This window comes from Podarcis vaucheri (assembly GCF_965113315.1).
Source record: "Podarcis vaucheri genome assembly, chromosome: 15".
Classification (NCBI taxonomy): domain Eukaryota; kingdom Metazoa; phylum Chordata; class Lepidosauria; order Squamata; family Lacertidae; genus Podarcis; species Podarcis vaucheri.
The window spans coordinates 30,157,308-30,179,634 of record NC_138753.1 but is presented as its reverse complement, the minus strand read 5'-3'; the positions used below and the strand labels follow the sequence as shown (position 1 = coordinate 30,179,634).

The 22,327-nt window shown below is 46.9% G+C and overlaps 1 protein-coding gene across 1 annotated transcript in view; it reads left to right on the top strand.

Annotated features, from left to right (window-relative positions):
- Window positions 1-22,327, top strand: part of KMT2A (lysine methyltransferase 2A) — a 47,051-nt gene that overhangs the window by 8,123 nt on the left and 16,601 nt on the right. Inside the window, exons 2-21 of the mRNA XM_082200200.1 lie at window positions 5,775-5,844; window positions 6,496-9,176; window positions 10,150-10,327; window positions 10,549-10,783; window positions 11,560-11,624; window positions 11,857-12,240; window positions 12,593-12,666; window positions 13,279-13,407; window positions 13,970-14,083; window positions 14,617-14,763; window positions 15,181-15,276; window positions 15,597-15,717; window positions 16,062-16,175; window positions 16,574-16,758; window positions 17,923-18,096; window positions 18,475-18,585; window positions 18,864-18,937; window positions 19,276-19,469; window positions 19,868-19,974; window positions 21,449-21,586. Of these exons, the coding sequence (XP_082056326.1) occupies window positions 5,775-5,844; window positions 6,496-9,176; window positions 10,150-10,327; window positions 10,549-10,783; window positions 11,560-11,624; window positions 11,857-12,240; window positions 12,593-12,666; window positions 13,279-13,407; window positions 13,970-14,083; window positions 14,617-14,763; window positions 15,181-15,276; window positions 15,597-15,717; window positions 16,062-16,175; window positions 16,574-16,758; window positions 17,923-18,096; window positions 18,475-18,585; window positions 18,864-18,937; window positions 19,276-19,469; window positions 19,868-19,974; window positions 21,449-21,586 (5,391 nt within the window). The remainder of the gene's footprint in view (window positions 1-5,774; window positions 5,845-6,495; window positions 9,177-10,149; window positions 10,328-10,548; window positions 10,784-11,559; window positions 11,625-11,856; window positions 12,241-12,592; window positions 12,667-13,278; window positions 13,408-13,969; window positions 14,084-14,616; window positions 14,764-15,180; window positions 15,277-15,596; window positions 15,718-16,061; window positions 16,176-16,573; window positions 16,759-17,922; window positions 18,097-18,474; window positions 18,586-18,863; window positions 18,938-19,275; window positions 19,470-19,867; window positions 19,975-21,448; window positions 21,587-22,327) is intronic.

The following is a 22,327-nucleotide window of genomic DNA, read 5'->3' as shown; positions in this document are numbered from 1 at the left end:
ACGATGTTAAAAATAATTTAAAACAACTTAAAATTACAGAAATAATGTGTGTCCTAAAATGTACACCTCAGGTGTCAAAAGCTGGGATGAAGAACCTCAGAAAATGGGGAAATCTGAAGACAATAATGCCAAAAGATATGAGAAGGGTGAGGGAAAGCCCTTCCCAACTGACACTTTCTGCAGGAAGGGACAGCACCCAAACTGGAGTCATGACTTGTGGGGGCTATAAAGCAGTGTAGCCTACTTATTCCCCATCTCTTTTCCTTGGGCTGCCTGGCTTCTGCTCTAGCACAGGCCCATATCATAGCCCCAGCTTCTTAAGTAGGTAGGAAGCAGGCTCCCTGTTGCAATGCTGCTGCTACTGCAAAGGCTGTTCTTTCTGGAGCTTCTCTGTCAGTTAGGTTCATTGCTGCTTCATCTAATATAGAAGATGCTGCATTTTCCTCTTGGCTCCTGAAGGAGAAACAAAAAGCCAAGGTATGTTGAGGGAATGTTTTTACATTGAAACTGATAAATCCTCTAAGTGCTGGCACAATAAGATCCTTGTCTCATGCACCTGTTTCTCTGGTAACTTGGACTGGCTTTCTTCAGCAAATCTATGGCCTGCTTAAACACGGAGTGCTTCTGGTCTGTCTGCAAAGCTCAGCTTGGGCCATGTTGTTTTTCTAAACCCTCCCAAAGCCTTACAGACTTGCAATCTCTTTTTCCATTTCTAACCTACTTGGGGGGGTCAGCATGATATATACTCAACCATTTTGTAATCCCAATTGACTTTATTTTCCTGTTGGGTCACTCAGATAGGGTGGAGAGCCTTCTACAGTTGTCCTGTTTTAAAGCTTAAGGAACATAGCTAGATGGGTTCCACTTTTGTCTCAGTTGTAAGAAGACACAACAGTCCCTGGGAGTGATTTGAGTTTTCTGGGGGGGAAATCCTGTACAAATTACCCAGATTTGCATAAGGTGATTTGCATTAGAAAAAAAATCAGTTGGAATCAGAAAATTTTCTGATGCCATAGAGACTAATCAAATTCAGCATGTCTGTTTTACTTGTGTTTAGTAAGCAAAGCTAAAAATGTTGAAACTGTCAATCTTGCCTAATGTTTTGTTCGCAGTTGGCATCTGTTCATTGTTAATAGTGAACTTATGAAACGGAAGAGTTTCTGTGGAAAAATAAAAGCACTGGGAATTTTTCCACCTTAAATCACTGGCTCCTGAGTCATCGTTCACTAGATTCCCACTGGAGATGCTTGTGGGTAGGGATGGAGGAATTGTCTCTTACAAGGGAAGGGAAGGGAAAGAAGGGAGACTCTTTTCAAGCCTGGTGACTTGAGTGGCTGCCGAAAAAGGCTTTGAGATCCAGGAGTGCAACCTCCGTATACTCAGACCATGAAGCTCTTGACTAATTAAAAGAAAATTGCAGCTTCACCCAATCCACGGCTATGTTGGCTTCACCCAAGACAGGAATTATTATATAAGGCCCCTTGAAAGTGAAAGAATCTGTCACATCAGACAGAAGCTGACGAATCTCCATTTTCATATTTTGTAAAAGAGGGTGTTCGGCCCTCTAACCTACTGCTGAGTGAATGGCACATTAAACTGTTATATGCAGAGCTTAGCAGGGATGACTACTAGAATAAGAAACCAAAATGGCAAAATCTATAAAGAGGACTAGATGTTGTTTATGGAATATATGGGAAAGTACTATAAGTAAACAATTTACCTAGCAGGATGGGAAGATTTTCAGCAGAGTAAGAAATAATAAAGTATATAAAAGTTGTTGCGATAGACAAGGTGAACTGAAAAAACATGAGGAAAGGGGGATATAAGGAACCATGGAAGGAAAGGTTAGGTCAAGGAATGTTTTCTGGGTTGGGTTTTTTTGGAGGGGTTGTTTTGTTTTGTTTTTGGTCTATTGTCTATTTCTCACCAGCTGATCAGATAGAAGGGAACTGACAGGTTTGTGATGTTTTCATACATACACCACCACGGGCAGTGGAATAGTGCCATGGGGAAGCTGCTTCCCACACAGCTTGGTATAAATAAGAAGGGGGCAACTCTGGTGCACTTTTAATATACAAGCTTAAGAGAAAGAGTCTTTCCAAAAGGATCTCTGTTAGATAAGGTCATAGTATTTAACAACCTACACCAATGAAATCATGCAAAAAATGTATAATGGGGTTGTATATTACAGAGCTTAGGTGTGGGATGCTTAATGGTAAAGAAGAAAAATATCAAACTTTCACTTTGGGATCATTTTGTACCCAGTAGAATAAGAAGAAGACTTATGCATAAAAATGATTATGTTCAAGCTGGTTGACAGGGCTCTCGAGGAAAGATTTCTATATGGTCTGGCCAAATGCTATATCATAATTTATATAACAGTTTAAATATATGCCCTTACATTGCATTCTTCAATTGTTCAAACACCTATCTATCCCATTCTTAATTTAGAAAGCTGCAACTAGACTTAAGGTTCTGCTTCTTGGTGGCTGGCGATCAAAACAGAAAAGAGTTCAGTGGCTGAGCATGGAACAGTACCGCAGGCCAGAAATTCAGTGAGATGCGGTTGTGATCCAGAATTTGTTGCTTAGAGGGATTAAGATGAGTTGCTGAAATATGAAGGCACAAAGTGTTGTTGAAGTGTTTTGAGACAGAGCTGAGAACTGGGATACCCAGATTTCATCCCTAGGTAGTCTGGAATTGCTTTGCCTTTCTGCCTCCCTCTCTTCCTCATTAAGTTGGACTCACAACAGCAGGAAATCATTGCAAAGAGTGGCTGGAGGATTACAGCCTTGGATCTTTTTGAACTGCCTCCCTTGAAGCTGGTTAGAGCCCAACTTTGGCTTTCCAGCTGTTAGTCAAGGCTGCTGTTCCTTTCAGGATGCCTGAGACTGGTGTGCTTGCTTTCTAGGAAGGGGGAAGTGGAAGAATTGAAGCTTTGGTCACATGCCCAAACTTCTCTCCCTGCTTGCTTGTCCATGGATCTTTCTCCCAGCTTAGTAGCTACAAAGGCTACCCTTGTGCTTTGCAGAGCAGTCTCTGTTGATATTAACCAGCTGTAATTTTCGGCCAGCTCTGTAGAGGAAGCCTCAGTCCTTCCTCAGCCGAACATTGTTTACTTCTTGCAGGGAGCCCCACGTGTCCAAGGGGAGTGGCTGGCAGAGGAGATATGATGAAGCTGCTGCTCTTTGCAGTGCTGTGTGCAAAACCAGGGCCTGTGAGTGATGCGCTTTCACCACAGCAATTCTCTTTACGCAGCTCTGCTTGATTCAGCTCAGATGCAGAGGCTGCAGCTGAATTTATCTTTCATGAAATATTCTGCTTTAGAGAAATCTGCAGGCATGTTCCCTGCTTTTCTGTACACATCCTACCCCTCCCTCCTGCCAATTCTAGTAAGAGAATTTGCTGCTTGACGTAATGCTGAAAAACAAGCCACCGCTTTGCAGTCCAGTGTTGTGAATGTTGAAGAAAGGCAGCCAAAAAGCAGCTGTTCCTCAAGTTGCTTTTCTAGAACTGACTTCCAGCAGATGACTCTCATCTTGAATCAGCTGTTCCTAGCTATGGCCTGTAGCACAGCTCTTCCCAGAATTAATGTTTCTTCCTATATCAAGTACACCCCTCTCTCTCTCTCTCTCTCTCTCTCTCTCTCTCTCTCTCTCTCTCTCTGTGTGTGTGTGTGTGTGTGGTATGCTTGTGCACATACCCTTAGGTGGCAATGGAATGATCTGCATTCCCTGGGAAGAACAGATTGCAAGGGTGACCTGCTATAGTTTAAACATGGAGAACTGAAAGCAACACCTGTGGTTCTGGGCAAAGCCAGGGTACTCCATTTACCCCAAAAAAGTATGCTGAAGGAGTGCACACACAAAAATGAAGGCTGGTCCTCTGGATGACCTTGAGTTAAGTGATCACCATAAGCCTCCAGGCTTGATAGCTGTAAAGAGCTTGGAATACAGTGGTACCTTGGGTTAAGTACTTAATTCGTTCCAGAGGTCCGTTCTTAACCTGAAACTGTTCTTAACCTGAAGCACCACTTTAGCTAATGGGGCCTCCGGCTGCCACCGCGCTGCCGGAGCATGATTTCTGTTCTCATCCTGAAGCAAAGATCTTAACCCGAGGTACTATTTCTGGGTTTGCGGAGTCTGTAACCTGAAGCATATGTAACCTGAGGTACCACTGTATGAGTCAAAGGCTGCCACAGGTGCCTCCTCCTCTCTTTCTTTCATTGGGGGTGTAGTTCCAGCCCTCCTCCTGTCAGACCTATCAAGCAGGAATGGCACTTCCAGTTTAGGCTATCCGGGTCCTGCTGCCATAGTGGCTTCTTTCTGCTTGAGGTAGAGGGGACCCTCCTGCCACTTCACCCTGTGTATGGTGTTCTGCTTGGAATGGTTGCCAGCGGTGAACTCTTCCCATCCAGTTTGAATCCTGCAGTTGATTCTTCCATTAAGGTTTATGGGGGAAGCAACTGGGACCACACATGAGCAGAGCCAGCAAGGTTTGTCAGCTGCCTTATTTGTCCCAAAGCACACCTCTTTCCATTCAGATAATTGAACAGTTGCCACTTCCTGCTTAGGGAGCTACACTTGGGGAAAGGAGGATCCTTGTCGCAGTTGGTACAGGGATTTCCCTGCTATACTGACCTTGGGTGGCCTGTCTCATTTTTGGCAGATGGCAGAAGGATATGCTGTGTTTCCCCAAAGGCCCCTGCCCGGCACAGTGTCAGGCATTTTGGAAATAAACAATAGACTGATGTTGTTACTCAAGATGCCGGCAGTTATCAGTGTTTAATGTCACAGGCAAGTAGAGGAGTTCCCCCACCCCTGAAATTTGGGAGAACTAGCACCTGCAGGATGGGATGGCTGGTGTCCTTTTAGCTTCAGGTTAAGGCCACAATAATTGGATCTAGTCTGGCATAATAGTAACTGGCAGTCATTTAGATGCTCCTGGGAACCCACATCCAAGGAGCAGCTCCACCCCTCTCCCTCTTGATTGTTTCTCAGCACCTGGCATCCAGGGACACAGAGGTTCCATTTTAGCCATCCTGACTAGTAGCTGTTGATAAGCCTTCCCTCCTCAATGAGTTTGTATGATCCTGTTTAGGATGTGGCCAACACCATACCTTGTGGCTGTGAGTTTGATCATTTAGTTCTGTGCTGGTGAGCATAAGTGGTTACTGTAGAAGAGGAGTGTGGCTGCCATGTGGTCCATCCAGCAGAAGTGGTCATAGGCCGGTGATCGTCAGATAGCCTTTCCAGAGAGGGCAGCCTCTGTGTGGTGCTTTTCAGTTTCATTCATGCGTTTTCATGTCCTGCCCTTCAGTCCTAGATTTTATCCAGCATTTCCCTTGTGGTTTGTAAGACACAGTTTCATTATCATATATAGCTGAGTGCGCATTAAGAACACAAAAAGAGCCCTGCAGCTGGATCAGACCAAAGGCTCATCTAGAACATCAATTCTCACAGGGGCCAACTAGATTCTTATGCAAAGTCCATCAGGAAGCAGGACATAAGCGCAGCAGCAGCACTCTCTTCACTCTCTTCAGCTGCCCAGACACTAGTATTCAAAAGTATGCTGATTCCTATACTGGAAGTAGTCTACAGCCATCATGACCAGTAGCCACTGATAGCCTTACATTGGTGGTACTCTAGCACCCCACCCCCACCCCGTGGGGCTTGTTACTACTTATTTTCATCCTCCACTTACCTGGGACCAAGCAATCAGCATTGCTGTAGATATTTCTAGTCTATTAAACTGCCTCTCTCTCTCTTTTGCAGGATGAGCAGTTCATAGGCTTTGGTTCAGATGATGAGGCCAAAGGACAAAGTCCCACCAAATCTCCCACAGGTATGTTCAGTTTGCTACTGTCTTGTCAGGTTCATGGGAGTTTTTTCTTAAAACGGTCTACATGGGCCTGTTCTGAAGACTGCACTAGTGCTGCAAACCGTTGAGGTAACACATGTTATCTCTTTCCACCTTATCTGTAGGGATGTGACTAAGCTCTGCTACAGGGATGGGGGGGGGGCTTTGGATTGCAAGGATTGATGGGTTGAGTACTTAAATAGGTGTCAAATTAAGTGCATATTGTATAATACCTCTCATTTGTCTTTAACATGAGCAACGTTTTAAAAGTAAACAATGCAACAATACATAGTGGGCTTTCAATTTGGTTTATCCTGAATACTATCCTTAGTCTACATTTTTGGAAAGAAACAAGTGGAACTGACCAACTAATCTCCAGAGCTACTAGCTTTCATGGTGGGGAAAACTTACAGTACTTTAACAGTCAACTGGAGAGAAATCCTTTTCCTGTAGCAGAAGCTATTGGTTCCAGCAGTTAACAAGCATTATATATAATGCTTGTTTAAAAACTTTTGTTTTCTTTGCTTTCAGTAGCCTGTTTGCATATTGTGTGACTTTGAAACACACACCCTTATTCCCATCTTGCAGAGAAGCTGAATGTGCACTTTCTTTCCCCTTCCTTCACTTTACCTGCAGCCTCAGCCAAGCCTAGCGCACGCAAACCTCGTGGGAGACCCCGAAACAGCTCAGACCGAAGTTCAGTTGTGCTCTCAGAGTCCTCACCTGTGTATTCACCTTCAAGCAAACCAGAACCCATCTCCATGGAAAAATTAAAGAGGAAAGAATTGAAAAGTGCAGAAAAGCGACGAGGGAGGCCTCCTGCACTTAGCAGTGTGAAGTTCAAGATCACCCGCAAAGAGGTCATTCCAGATGCTCAGAAAGGAGGCAAGGAGGAAAAAGAGAATCTAAAGAAAATAAAGCGAGCGCCTTCCACTACATTTCAGCATGCTGCAAAAATTAAGAAACTAAGAGCAGGAAAACTCTCTCCACTGAAGTCTAAATTCAAATCTGGAAAGCTCCAGATTGGAAGAAAAGGGGTTCAGATTGTACGCAGGAGAGGAAGGCCACCATCTTCTGATCGCTTGAAGACCGCACCGGATCTAGTTGTGAGTTCTCCGTTAGAGAAGGCCCAGAAGGTGCGAAAGGAGAAAGATGGAGTCTCGCCCCTGTCGAAGGATGAGAAGCCAGCTGTGAGGCAGAGCCCCCGCAGGCCTGTGAGGATCATCCCTTCCTCCAAGAGGACAGATGCCACGATTGCCAAGCAACTCTTGCAGAGGGCTAAAAAGGGGGCCCAGAAGAAGATCGAGAAAGAAGCAGCAAAGCTTCAAGGTCGGAAGGGGAGGACGCAGCTCAAAAACATCCGGCAGTTCATCATGCCAGTGGTGAGTGCGATCTCTTCGCGGATCATTAAAACTCCCAAGCGCTTCATTGAAGATGAAGACTATGATCCACCAATCAAAATAGCCCGTCCGGAATCCACACCAAATAGCCGCTTCAGTGCTCCCTCTTGTGGGTCCAGTGAGAAGTCCAGCGGCGCCTCTCAGCACTCCTCTCAGGTGTCTTCAGATTCCTCACGGTCCAGCAGTCCCAGTGTTGACACGTCCACAGATTCTCAGGCCTCTGAAGAGATGCAGGCCTTATCTGAAGAACGCAGCAATACTCCAGAAGTTCACCCTCCGTTGCCCACATCCCCTTCCCCTGATAACGAGAGTGGCGAGAGGAGGAGGAGGAGGTTTTCTATGGCAGAGAGAAATTTTGTGCCCAAAGCAGCTAAAAAACTGCCCAGCCTCCAAAGTGTGTCCCAGCAGCAGCAGTCATCGTCTTCCTCTCCTCCTCCACCGCTTCTCACCCCGCCGCCACCGCTCCAGCCAGCTGCTGGCATTTCAGACCATGCCCCTTGGCTTATGCCCCCCACCATCCCTTTGGCATCGCCCTTTCTGCCCTCCTCAGCTGCTCCCATGCAAGAAAAGCGGAAGTCGATTCTTCGAGAGCCAACATTCCGTTGGACCTCTCTAAAGCACTCTCGGTCCGAACCCCAGTACTTTTCCTCAGCCAAGTATGCCAAAGAAGGTCTCATCCGCAAGCCCATCTTTGATAACTTCAGGCCTCCTCCACTGACCCCTGAGGATGTTGGCTTTGCCTCTGGTTTTTCAACGCCTGGAGCTGCAGCTCCAGCCCGCTTGTTTTCTCCTCTTCACTCTGGAACAAGATTTGACCTACACAAAAGGAGCCCCTTGCTACGAGCTCCAAGGTTCACCCCAAGTGAGGCCCACTCACGCATCTTTGAGTCTGTAACTTTGCCTTCTTCTGTTAGTCGATCGGCAGCAGGAAGCACTGCAGCAGCATCCTCTTCGAAGAAGCGGAAGAAGAGAGGGTTCAGCCCAATTCGATCAGAACCCAGATCTCCTTCGCACTCCATGAGGACGAGAAGTGGAAGACTAAGCACCTCTGACCTGTCCACTCTCACTCCATCCTCATCAGTTTCTTCCTCGCTGACAAGCATTCCTGTGGGTTCCCTTACCACCAGTGCCTTAAACTCCACTTTTACTTTTCCTGCCCATTCTCTCTCCCATCCTGGGGAGTCGGCAGAGAAAAGCCAGAGACCGAGGAAGCAGGCAAGCATTCCGGCTGAGCCTTTCTCATCCGGGAGCCCCACTCCCCTCTTTCCATGGTTCACACCAAGTCCCCAAACGGAGAGGGGCAAGAACAGAGACAAAACCTCCAGTGAGGAACCATCCAAAGATAAAGAAAGTGACAAAGGTCTTGAGAAGGAGAAGAGCAGAGAGAGGGATAGAGAGAGGGAGAAAGAGAATAAGCGGGAGTCCAGGAAAGAGAAAAGGAAAAAGGCTCCAGAGATTCAGAGCAGCTCAACTTTGTTCCCACTGACTCGAGTTTCCAAAGGAAAAGTTGTCCGTGAAGATGTAGCCATTTCCTCTTCTGCCAAAAAAACTGCAGGCCGGAAGAAATTGGCGGCTGCTGATCCAGCAGCAGATGTGCCTGCTGTGGTTCTTGTAGACTCAGCAGCAGCCATCATCAAGACCAAACTGCCCAAGAAAGGCCGAGGGGGGTTAGAGAAATCCAGTCTGGAACTTGGATTGGCTGCTCCTTCCATGGAAAAGGAAGAATCCCTGCGTCTCCCAGCTGCTGCTTCAGTCAACATTGTGAAACATTCCTCCATCAGCTCAGTGCTGGCTCATGCAGACAAACTTCCAATGACTGACAAGAGGGTGGCCAGCCTCCTCAAGAAAGCAAAAGCCCAGCTGTATAAGATTGAGAAGAGCAAGTCCCTGAAGCAGGTGGATCAGCCAAAAGGACAGGTATTTACCCCCAAAGTAGTGGTTTGAAAAAGAGGTAGCACATGAAGGGAAATAACTATGACAATAGAAGGCCATGCAGTGCCTGGCTGGCACCGTGAGGGGGAGGCCAAAGCTCTTGACATAAATGGCCTGAGTAGGTGCAGCGTCTCAGGTTTCTAGGTCCCTGTAAGCAAACCAGAGCGTGACCTCAGATCATCATTTAGCTGCCTCTGCTTTGGAGTCACAGTTCCCACTGAGGTGTCTTTTTGAAGCTTCCTGTTGCCTTGATCTCATGTCTTGCCCATCCCAAGGGAAAGCAATGGCTCCTTCCTTTTTGAATTACTGGTGAAAGTTTTCTCACTGCAGCCTTTTACCTTCATGCTGTATTGTTTTTAACATTAGATTGGGAGCCGCCCAGAGTGGCTGTGGAAACTCAGCCAGATGGGTGGGGTATAAATAATAAAGTATTATTATTATTATTATTATTATTATTATTATTATTTATTATTCATGCTTCCACTTTCCTTTTACCAAAGACAATCTCAACCCACCCTGGCCAGACATATACACACACGCACATACAAACAAATACACAACAGCCAAGGGATGCATGGCAGTTACCAGATGTCTCCCCAAAGCTGTTGCACTTTTCTAACAGGTGTAGGATTTGGTTGGCTTTTGGTCACGCATGAGGTGCATAACTAGCTGTTTGATGCATTTTATGTAAGTAGTGGCAGGAATTGTTCCTTTCTTTGCAAGTCTTAGCCTTAGCTAAGTATTTTTACACTTAAAAGGTTACTGTTCATTAGAAGAAAAAACTACTTCTGATTTCTGTTGTGTCCTCCATTTGAAAACACATTTAGAGAAGGTTCAGAGATCTTTAACCTTCTGCTGGACAAACTGCTTTTACTTTTGAACTTGAATCACTCCCTGTGGGATGGTTGATTGTGTCTTAACAGCCTTTTCCTGTGTTCTTGCCCTGCTTGGAATTTAGGGTCAAGAGAGTGATTCTTCAGAGACCTCTGTGCGAGGGCCACGCATAAAGCATGTTTGCAGAAGGGCAGCTGTAGCACTAGGCCGCAAGCGAGCCGTCTTTCCAGATGACATGCCCACTCTGAGTGCCTTACCATGGGAAGAACGAGAGAAGATACTGTCTTCCATGGGGAACGATGGTAAGTGTCTGAATTTATGCTGTTTTCTCCAAGGGTGCATCAGTGGCAAGGGAAGGTATGCGAGGCTGTAGGATGAAGGAGTTGTGTTTCTAGGAAATCTGGATGGGCCCCGCTGTGAAGCTGTTCTGAGAAACCAGCGATGGCCAGCAAAGTCAGTTCTGTTGAGGACTCACTTCTCCTTTAATGATTGCTGAATTAATAGCTGGTCTTTCATTTCACAGACAAGTCCTCGGTTGCAGGTTCAGAAGATGCCGAGCCCCTTGCACCTCCCATCAAACCTATCAAGCCAGTTACCAGAAACAAGGCCCCCCAGGAGCCCCCTGTGAAGAAAGGCCGGCGGTCAAGGCGCTGTGGGCAGTGCCCAGGCTGCCAGGTCCCAGAGGACTGTGGTGTCTGCACAAATTGCCTGGATAAGCCAAAGTTTGGTGGGCGGAACATCAAGAAGCAGTGCTGCAAGTAAGTGTGTGGGTGTGAAACCCACCCCTGCCCTCCCGTTGCTCTGGGAATAAGGCCCTCCGTTGTTGGTTTATGGTGCTTCTACCCTGTCTTCCTATAAAATATTTAGCCAGAGGAAGATCCTTTCACTTGCATCAAAGAAGAGCTAAGGAGCAGAAGACTAGTGACTTTGTCATCCTCTGAGCTTGGCTGCTGCCTTTCCTTCCTCTTGGAGTTCAAAGTGGCAGTTGGGGGCTCTCAAGAGAGTGGCAGGGAAATGGACAGGGTTGGGTGGGGCAGTGGAGAGATCTACCTCCTCTTTTCTTCAGCCTTTTCAGATTTTGGATTTACCCTGCTGTGTATTCTGCTGAACGTGAAAACTAAAGTGTAGTGTGGAGAGTTGATCCCTTGGGTGAATGTGTGCCACAGCATGCTTCCTCTGAGCAGCCTTCCTCACAGCGGCTTGGCCAAACCTCAGAGCAAGGTTTCAGATCTTAAACAAAGAGGGAGAACAGTTATCTTCTTCGCATCTTGAAAGTAAGGCTTTTTGAAGATGCTTCAAAAGTAGTTGCTTTTCGGCATAGCAGAAAGGCTGACATAGCAGAGTTGGTGTTGCTGGGGCGATCTTTCTCATCCTTTTAGCCAGATTGGTCTGCCATTGATCTCGAACTTTGGCATGGCTCCAAAGCAGATATCTTTCCACTTGAGATGCAGCAGCCTGCAACATGCCTGGGAATCCAAAGGCTTGTTTGTGACGGGTGATGCATCTTGCCACTCCTTCCTTTATTCCCCCCTAGGATGAGGAAGTGTCAGAATTTGCAGTGGATGCCATCAAAAGCCTATCTCCAGAAGCAAGCCAAAGGTAGGTGCCTTTTTTTCCTTATTTCTATTGCGATGGGGAGAGAAAGGCATAGTTAACAGCTGCAGAGTCTTTGCTTCAGCCTCAGCCTCAGCTCCATCTAGGCAGTGTGGGCAGGCTGGCGTATCCTCCTTAGGCACCACCCTCCCCTCTGGCTGTCGGTCACTTGGGGGAGGCCAGTGCCATAGGCTGCGCTATCAGTCATTGCATCTGAGGTGCTGCTTTTGCTTTACAGCTGTGAAAAAGAAAGAGAAGAAATCCAAGTCCAGTGAAAAGAAAGAGATCCATGCTGGGAAGAGCCAGCCAGAGGCTGGACAGAAAGCAGCTGCTCCTCAGCTCACCTTGGCGAAAGAGGATCATGCCTCCAAAAGGGGCAGTGAACCTGCCCGGAAGCCCAGTGAGGAGAAGAGTGAGGAGGGCCCACCACCCCTGACTCCGCCTCCCCCAGACACCAAGCAGGCCCCTCCCCCTGCAGCCCGGAAGGCTGGCAAGCAGCAGGCACCACCCCCCACACAGGTGCCTCCCACCCCACCGCCTAGTACAGGCCCACCAAAAAAGGAAGCCCCCAAAACCATCCCTGCTGAGCCCAAGAAGAAGGCAGCTCCACCACCAGAAGTGGGTAGGTATTCAATTGCAGCAAAGGTAGTTGTTAGCTGCCTCTGCAAAGTCAAGCAGCCCACCTCTGGACTCCATGGAAGAGATGTGACCACATCTTCTGTACTAATTGGGCTCTTAAGTGGGTCAGAAAAGAGCAGCCTTGGACACACCTGGGCAGGTTGGCGAGCTGCAGGAAATCCTATAGTGCCCACTCCTCCCTAACAAATTGGAATTGCTAGTTCACTGTGTTTTGTTTTCAGCTTTCCACAACAGCGTCTTAAGAAGTTGCTGTTGTCTCCTTAAGTCCCCAAATTCTGTTTGACTGCTAGAAGCAACTCTTGGCTTTTAACAAACTGCATTTGTACTTTTCCTAGGGATCGAGCAAAGCAGACAGAAGAAAATAACTCCTCGTCCAAGCTTACCAGTGAAACAGAAGCCAAAAGAAAAGGTAACCTGCAAGTTGCTCTATGTCTCCAGTGAACAGAAAGAGCTTTCTTCATAGTTGGTTCCTTGCATGTAGCTCTCCTGGCTTTTAGAGAGCCCATGAAGACAGCACAAGTTGAGGATGCCCTTTGGTACAAGTTCTGACCCTGTGATGGCATCACCTACAGATGGGTTGCTTTTACAGTGGCTCTAGGCTCTTAGGGGTCATTTTGCTTGACTCTCCAAAGTTCAGGTTGGTGTGCAGATGATGATGTTTCTCACTATGGTTTTTTCCCCTCCCCCCCCCCCGCTGCCGCCAATAGTTTGTGCATGGAATGGCCTTTCCTCCCAGAAAAGACAAGGCCATGCACCTTTTAACACTAATAGATTCCAGTTCATGTTTGGGGATGGATACCTACTGGATTGAGTTTGCTTTCAAAACAAGACAGACCAATTCAAAATTTCAGATTTTGCTTTCCAGTTTCTGAAACCCTTGTTGCTCTTTGCTTTTCAAAATGTGAAAGAAGAGAGTCCTCCTTAGATTCCAGCCCATAACTAACTGCATATATATTGAATGCTGGTTTTCCTTCTGCTGCTTGAGCAAAGAAAATGCCATTTTTTTGCCCTCTTTCACCAGGAGAGACCACCCCCAGTCAGCAAGCCAGATAATGGTACCCTCAACCTGTTGAGCACTTTATCAAATGGGAACAGCTCCAAACAGAAACCCATCATAGATGGAGTCCACAGGATCCGAGTAGACTTCAAGGTAACAGGGTGGTTTGGGGAGGTGCCCCTGCCTTTCTCCACCAGAAACCTGGCCTTGGGGGTTTGTAGGATGTGGCGACATCTCTTCCTTGAAACTCCCATATTTCTACAAAGAGCTGTTCTGGCGAAAGTTGTTTAGTTTTCTGTAGAGCCTGTTGCTTCTTAAGATAGCACACAGGAGGATGAGAAAGAGTGATGAATACAAAAGGGAATACCAGCAGTTTCCGTAAACCGAGGCAGCCTCCTGAGGCTCTTAATGCCCAAGGAGAGTCTTTATTGTTAGCAACAGTATTAGTTAGGCAGTACATTGGCATGCATATACTGCTGGCACGTGCCTTTTAGAAGATGTCTAGGTATGTATCACTGGTGTAGAGAGAACCGAGGTTAAGTAACTCCATCCAGCACATTCCTTTGTATATAACAAAAGCTTTGACAAACAAAACATTTTCATAGTGATGTGTACAGGATCTTCCTGCTTTGCTCCAGTTCTTGTCATTTCCACCACCCCTGGGCCTGGTGTAAGGATAATTCCCTTTCCATGTTCTTCCTTTTGTGTTTTTTAGGAGGACTGTGAGGCTGAGAACGTTTGGGAAATGGGCGGTTTGGGTATCCTGACCTCTGTCCCGATAACTCCCAGGGTGGTCTGCTTCCTCTGTGCCAGCAGTGGGCATGTGGAGGTAAGGGTGAGGTCCCACAGGGACAGTCCACACCAAGTTGTTTGGTGTATGTGTTTGTGAGATATTATTTCAGCTACCTAAAACTAAAGGAAATCTGAAGCTGGAATTGAATCCTGAATAAAGGCCATCAGTTAGAGCTGCAGCTTCAACTACCATTCGAAATGCTTCTTTACCTACCTCTCAAAGCAGGAGGTGTGGTGTCAGATAAGCACTTATGTCTCTAGGCACCAGTTGACCTTTTGTAGCTTCACTAATACATGCTGCTCTTGCAGAGGGGCTCTGGAGATAAAACAGCCCACAGACAAATGGTGCGGAACTTGGTGGTGGAAGAGGGCTCTCTAAGCCTCTTTGAAGCAACTGTTATGTGAAACTGGGGACCAAACCATGAGGGTGGGGTGACCAAAGACTTTCTCCTCCTCCTCCTCCCTCTCCCTCTGGAGCCAGCCATCCAGGGCAAGCTGATGGGCAAATAGTTGAAGTGCACAACTGCTGCAGGATGTGGCTGACCTACTGACTTGCTCCTTCCCTTGTAGTTTGTGTATTGCCAGGTGTGCTGTGAGCCTTTCCACAAGTTCTGTTTGGAGGACAGTGAGCGCCCCCTGGAGGACCAGTTGGAAAACTGGTGCTGTCGTCGCTGCAAGTTCTGCCATGTGTGTGGGAGGCAGCATCAGGCCACCAAGGTAGTCGGAGTCCCTTGATGAGCTTGCCTGTCTCCTTTTGTTCCTCTGGAATGTGGGGTTTGTGGCATTGTAAGGGATGGCCGCCAGGGATGCTAAGTTTCCCCAACACAGCTTCCTCATGTTGAACTAGGAGTCATCAAATGTCTAAAGCAGAGCTTTCCAAACTTTTCATGTTGGTGACACACTTTTTAGACATACATCATTTTGCAACATAGTAATTCAGTTTTACTAGCAAACTGGAGGTTAAACTATCCCCTTTCCAGCCCCGGGAAAAGCATGGGGAGTGTTCGTACAACACACCTACACACAGCAGCTGACACACTAATGTGTCATGAGACACAGTTTGGAAAGCTCTGATCTAAAGCAACTACTGGAGCATCTAGGCTTGACTTGCTGCTGTTTTCCATGTTTCCATAGCAGTTGCTGGAGTGTAACAAGTGCCGAAACAGCTATCACCCAGAGTGCCTGGGACCAAATTACCCAACAAAACCTACGAAGAAAAAGAAGGTTTGGGTGAGTTCTGTTGCATCGTGGGGACACTTGTAAGGCAGGGATACCTTCCCCTCTTACTATAATCAGACTGCCAGATGTCTTAGCCTGATGTTGAAAGTGGTCCATTGTTTACAAGGATATGCAATAAAATCGGTCTGAATCATAAACTGCTGGATATGGCAACCCCATCAACTGGCCATTGCGAAAGAGGCAGGCTGAGGCATGGTTTTCTGTTCCATGGCTCACCCGTAGAGGGAAGCATCTTTGGTGCCTGCTATGACTGAATCCTATGATCCCAGAGAGAGGCTGTGCAGCCCTTTATTCCTTGTCTGTCTTTCCAGATCTGCACGAAATGTGTCCGCTGCAAGAGCTGTGGAGCGACAACGCCAGGCAAAGGGTGGGATGCCCAATGGTCTCACGACTTCTCTCTGTGTCACGATTGTGCCAAACTCTTCGCTAAAGGTGTGGAGAGACTGGGTGCATGATAGGTCTGGTCTGCTGCGGAAGTATGCTGTATCATGCTGAATGGCCTGGGAAATGCTGGCAGCTGCAGTTCCATGTGCAGATGCAGCCCTTGCTTTGCTAAATTCCAGTACTTCCTCTAGGGAAGCGGGGGACAGCAGCAGGGAGCACCTACACACTCAAAGGGGGCAAGTATAGTACTTGCTGCTGGCTGTTAACAGTGGCAGTGACTGATAGCAGTCTTGCCCTTTGCGTGGAGTCCCCTGACTGCTAGCCAGCCCTGAGTGTTTGGCTTTGTATACTGATGGTGGGAGATCTGGACCGGCTCTCTGTTTTGCTTGTAGGGAACTTCTGCCCCGTCTGTGACAAATGCTACGATGACGATGACTATGAGAGCAAAATGATGCAGTGTGGGAAATGTGACCGCTGGGTCCACTCCAAGTGTGAAAACCTCTCAGGTGAGGACTGCTTCCAACCCTGCATATATGGAGGAGTAGGATGAACATTTACAACCAGGAACCTTGTGCTTGAGATCCTTTTTGCAATTTCATTTTGGTCTAAGGGGTGGGTTGTTTCTTCTTGGACTAGGGTGCAGAAGCCAAGGAGCTGAATATCCTGAGCTAATCGTGCTTAGCTGTGGACTTTGGAGCTCAGCTTTGCAGGCAGCAGTTGTGCTGTGGGTTCCTGAGAGTGTGCAGAGAGACACACTTCCCAAGACAGGCATTGGAATCCCTACAGCTGAGCCCCTTTGCACGATGTAACCTCCTACCATGCTGCCAGATCCCCCACAGATCTGACACTTTTAGCCTCCTGAGGCTTGCCCTCTGCCCCTAATGCTTGCCCTGTCTACCTTCAGATGAGATGTACGAGATCCTCTCCAACCTGCCAGAGAGTGTGGCTTACACCTGCATTAACTGCACAGAACAACCTCCTGCTGAATGGCGGCTAGCACTGGAGAAAGAGCTGCAGCTTTCTTTGAAGCAGGTTCTAACAGCCCTACTAAATTCCAGGACATCCAGCCATTTGCTGCGTTATAGACAGGTGGGCCTCCCTCTCCTTCTAAAAACCATACAAATGTACCTGAATTCTGGCTGCTCAGAGTGGTGCTGTTGGACTTCAAAGCACAATATTCTTCCTAGCGTTTCTAGAAGAAAAGGGGCATTAGAAATGCAGTGCCAGGTGTGTGTGGGAGGGGGTGGGGAGAGGGAGAGAGGGTGACAAGCCAAAGGTTCCAACCAAATGTTTGATATTCTGTCTTGCAATGGATATCACAGAGGAACCCATAACATGAGCAGAACCCATATGGCAATGGCTACCACTCTGCCTAGCTAATTGACAGCATGTGAGAGGGAGTATGTTCCAGGCAGGAGGGAGTCTGTAGGAACATCTGTATCTGCCTGACCTGGGCCAGGCCATTGGTCAAGCTTGCACAGCACTGGCTGCCCTTCTCTGTGGCCTCACTTGTGGCCCTTGCTCCATATCCAAGAAGGACCCCTCCGTAAGAGCCATTCACCGTGGACCTCTCCTTGTGTTTATTATTACTACCTTGACTGTGTCTTGACTGCTAACTGTTATTTTGGGCCTTGAAAAGAAATACTTCCCCCTTTCGTGCTTTCTGCACCACTCAAGGTTGTATAAACTTCCATCACGCCCTTTCTGCTGTTTTTGTTTCCCCTAAGCCTTTTTTCCAACCAAGGAGACTATAGCCAGAAAAGGCCTGCAGGGCTCTGCCTCCAAGGGCTTCAGGATTCATGCATTAGATGTGGATGTCTGTGTCTAGAGCTCTGCTGGGTATTACCAAGGTTCCAGCTCACGTAGAGGCATTTCCCCTGCAGATGCTCCCACCTATGGTGTGAATGTGAGGGCCAAACTTGGTGTCCTGGGGTGCAGTGCAGCCCCTTCCAAGACATGTTGCCCCCTCACACAATTCAGACATGAAGGGGGCTTGTCTCCTCCAATCCTCTGTTATGCTGTACTTTTCTGCACCTCCTTTCAGTCAACTAGATCCTTGTGCTCAGGTAGGGCTTCCAGGCTTCCCAAAGGCATCTGGTTGGCCACCACCAGAACAGAATGTTGGACTAGATGGAGACTATTGGGCTGATTCTGCAGGCTCTTTGGCTCTTGACCTCTATCCACAGACCTACTAGAGAAATGCTTTGTGCTGGGCTCAGAAACTGTTGTACTCTCTTACCGTTGTGTCTCCAGGCGGCCAAACCCCCTGACTTAAATCCTGAGACGGAAGAGAGCGTCCCATCCCGAAGTTCCCCAGAAGGCCCAGACCCTCCTGTGCTCACTGAAGTCAGCAAGCAAGAAGAACAGCAGCTGCTGGACCTGGAAGGAGTGAAAAGAAAAATGGAGCAAGGAGGCTACATTTCTGTGGTGCGTTAACAATTCAGTCAGCATCTCCTTCTTGCTTTCCTCATAGCTTCCATAAGGAGAAGGAAATGATGGGATATACAAATCAATTTGCTGTTGTGAACTGCATTGAGGTGGTCCTAAAATGCTACATTTTTGCTAGAAATTCCCCCCTTGTACCTTGAAGGTGCATGGATGTTTTGGCCACGCTACAGTGTTTTATGTTGGCCATGCTGCTCTTCTGAAACATAGGCAGGGAATAAAAAGGAGTTCAAAAATTGAATAGGAAAAGGTGAACTTCTGCCACTTGATGTTCAGCACCCATGGATGGGGAAGAGGGCTGGATAAAGTATATCAGAGAAGAGGATAGGAAGCTGATTTCTGTGTGTGTCTATCTTGCAGCTGGAGTTTAGTGATGATATTGTAAAGATAATCCAAGCAGCCATTAATGCTGATGGAGGGCAGCCAGAACTTAAGAAGGCCAACAGCATGGTGAAGTCCTTCTTCATTCGGGTAAGCCAAGCTGCATCTTATTTTCAATAAATTGGCAACTGGTGCACTGAAGTTGCATCTTTAATACTCCCCAAGGAGCCCATATTTCTGTTCAAGCTACTGTGTGGCTGTCTGTGAAACAAATTAGGATCTTGTCTGGACAGACCTTTAAGTCCATAATAAATCATTCCTGACTGTAAATTTGCAGAGATCTTGGACAGTAGACTTCTTCAAGTGTTTAGTGTTGAGTCCTGTAAAGCATTTCTAATACATTTGTGGGTGTTTTGTTTGTTTTTAAGCAAATGGAACGCGTTTTTCCATGGTTCAGTGTAAAGAAATCAAGATTTTGGGAACCTAATAAAGTTACAACCAAGTAAGTAACTTGTTCCACTTCCAGCACTCACTTGCTGTAATTGACCTGCCTGTTTCAGCCAAAGGTGGTGCCAGCGCTCTTGCCCCTTGGAAAGAAGATCAGAATTGAATTTCCAGATGGGCCTCTCCTGCTTCTCAAAGCAACTGGCTGCAATTAGTTCCTGATCTAGAAAGTAGAAGTGGGTTGTGGTCCTTCCTGTACCAATCTGTGTCTTAGTCCTGCCCCTTGCCCTGCAGAGACTGCTTTGCAGTGAATGAGGGAGCTTTACCTGCCTAAGGGCTATAGTTGGGGCCTCCTAGGTGCAACCAAGTCTGATGCTACCTTTTGTTCATTTCTAGCAGTGGGATGCTGCCTAATGCTGTCTTGCCGCCATCACTCGACCATAACTACGCACAGTGGCAGGAGCGTGAAGAAAACAGTTGTGCTCAACAACCTCCTCTTATGAAGAAAATCATTCCAGCACCAAAACCCAAAGGTCCTGGAGAGCCAGACTCCCCAACTCCACTGCATCCTTCTACACCACCTATATCCAGTGAGAAACTGAGCCTTTTTGTCTGGGGGAAGTGCTAGGGAATGAGGCTGACACTGGGGGAGGCAGGCTTTAGACCCTGGGGAAAGTCTGGGCCAGCCAGAGTCAGGTACAGAGAGGCTCTTTGCCTTACCCACCATCTGCCAGGACTTCGAAGTCTGAACCAAGCCTCTTTCTCTGCCTCCCCCTTACATCTGCATGGTTGGTTAAATTGTGTTTTATTTTAAAGTGAAGTAAAACCTTTTCAATTCAAGCGAGCAGCTGAAATTGTTTGCTGCTCTGGGCATTTGCAAGCTACTTTATTCTCCAGTAAACAGTTCCCAGCCCACATTTTCTTCCAAACATTGTTTCTCAGGAGTGATCAGTCCTTTCTCTCTCTCTCTTTCTCTCTCTGTTCTGAGGTTCTGACAGAAGCTTGGAGGACAGCCCAGAACTTACCCCTCCTCCAGATGTGGAGGATAACCGGCAGTGTGCACTTTGCTTGAAGTATGGCGATGATGGTGGGAATGTAAGTGGCTCTGTCAAGAATGTGTGTTATGAGCTGTAGAGGCTTTGCCTTCTGGTTCTAGTTAAGGTTGAAAGGCAGGCTTGATCCTTGTTGCACACTCAGTCCAGCTGAGCCAGACTAATATTACCTTTCTTAAAAAAACAAAAGCAGGTTACTATCTTGGTGAATTGTGGAAATGCTGCGGCATAATTTAGCTGATAACAGCAAAGCATTTTACAAAGCTCCTTGTGATATTTTGATTAGCAAACTCTGTAAATGGGGACAGGTGATAATATCCGGTGGTTTCACAGCTGGTTAGAAAAGTGCCCTGTTAAGAGACACTTTTCATTGTTTCCTCATGAAACTTGAGGGATGTTTTGAGTGGAGTGCTGCAGGCTTCTGTTCTGGGCCTGGCATTCTTCCAACAATCAATGACTTTTGGTGTGAACTGGAAATCTGATAAGGATTTAAATATTGGATGAGGTCATAGAGGAAATCCTTACCAGAGTTCCAAATGGCACTGAACTTTGAGGGAGAGCTAGGACTCCAAAAGACGGAAGGGAAAATAGGCAGAACCCAACAAAAAGAAATTCAGTAGAGACAAATGCAAAGTTCTGAACCAGTGTGGGTGGAATCAGATGCACAAGGATAGAATGGGCAATACATGGCCCAGCAGAAGTGTATGTGAAAAGTATCTCAAGATTGTAGCTTATCACAAGCAGAACACAAGTCAGTGGTGTGATGTGGCTGCAGTGAGATCTTAGTCCACATTAACAGAGCCATCATCACGTCACAAGAAGGAATAGCTGACTTTATTCTGCACTAGTCAGACCTCATCTGGAGTACTATGTTCATTTCTGGCACCACATATCAAGGAGGATGTAGACAAATTGGGATGGGATCAGAGGAAGATAGCAAAGATGGTCAGAAGTATGGAAGACAAGTCATATATAAGGAACCAGTTATGCTTAGCTGAGCGAAGAGAAAACTGAGATGGAACCCAATAGCACTCTACAAATCCTTGAATGTGCTGTGTCACATGCAAGAGTTCGCAAAGGCTTGTTCTCTATGACTCCAGGGGTCAAAGTGTTATATCTCATAGACTTAAGTTACAGGAGGGTAGATTTGGATTGAACAATAGAGGAAATTTCTTGACAGTAAGAGCAGCTGGACAATGGAGGGGTGGTGAAATACTCCCTCTCTCTAGAGGTCTTTGAGCAGGGGCTGGAGAGCCCTATCTGCTGGGAATGCAAAGGGCAATATAAAAAAATAATAAATCATAATAATAACCTAGCACTGGATGTTCTGTTCTGAGCAGAGGGTTGGCCTAGACAGCTGGAAAGACCCTTTAAACTGTCTGATTCCATGAGCCACCTTTATGTTTGCCAGCTTTTGTTTCACTGTGGCTGCTGCAACATGTGCCCAGCAGTTGTGGGGTGGGGAGTGCACTTGACTGATTTCTGAGTGTTTCTGGTGGCCTTCTGCTGTCTTGCAGGATGCTGGCCGTCTCCTCTACATCGGCCAGAATGAGTGGACCCATGTGAACTGTGCCCTGTGGTCCGCTGAAGTTTTTGAAGATGACGATGGCTCCCTGAAGAATGTGCACGTGGCAGTGATCAGAGGGAAACAGCTGGTGAGTAGGAACAGGTTGGGCTCAGGAGTCTGTCCAGGAATGAGGATTTACATTTCAAAAGCAGCTAAAATGTTTCTCTTCTGCTGTTACAACAGCAAAGAAGAATATTGGAAAGCCCACAGCATGTCTCCATGGAGAGACAGCTCATGCTTGACGTTAATGGCTCAACTTAAAAAAGAGCAAAAGCCTCACATGATTCTCCACAGTTGAAGTAATGGGCTTCACAGGATGTTGTATCTGAAAAAGACAGAGATCCTTGAATTCAGCTTCCAGCAGTTCCAGACTGCAAAGAATCAAAAGCACTGGTTACTTGGACATTCACAAGCAGCTCTATTATAGTGGCATGTGAACCAGATCATCACCTGGCTTCTGCAGCAGACAGATGTGAGCAAGTGCCCGCGTCCCCTTGTAATGATTAGGAAGGGGTGTCATCTGTGGACTCTCTGTGGCCTGAAGTGTAGGAAGTCACAATCACAGGTGGCCAGCTTGGGCTGCTGTCCTGCAACTGCCAGCAGTTGTGGCTATTGGCTGTGGCAGCTTTTTCGTGTTCTTAATCAATCACTGATCCCTTTTGCATGCTCAGAAATTGCTCTAAACTGTTTTAAAAAACCACCTTTCTCCTGAATTGGAATTAAATTGGGAAGTCCAGACAATGTGTGAGTTTGTAAATGAACAACAATGAAAAAAGGCTGCACTCAGATTACTAACAGGTTGTTTTGGACAAGATGAATTGTGTTTGCT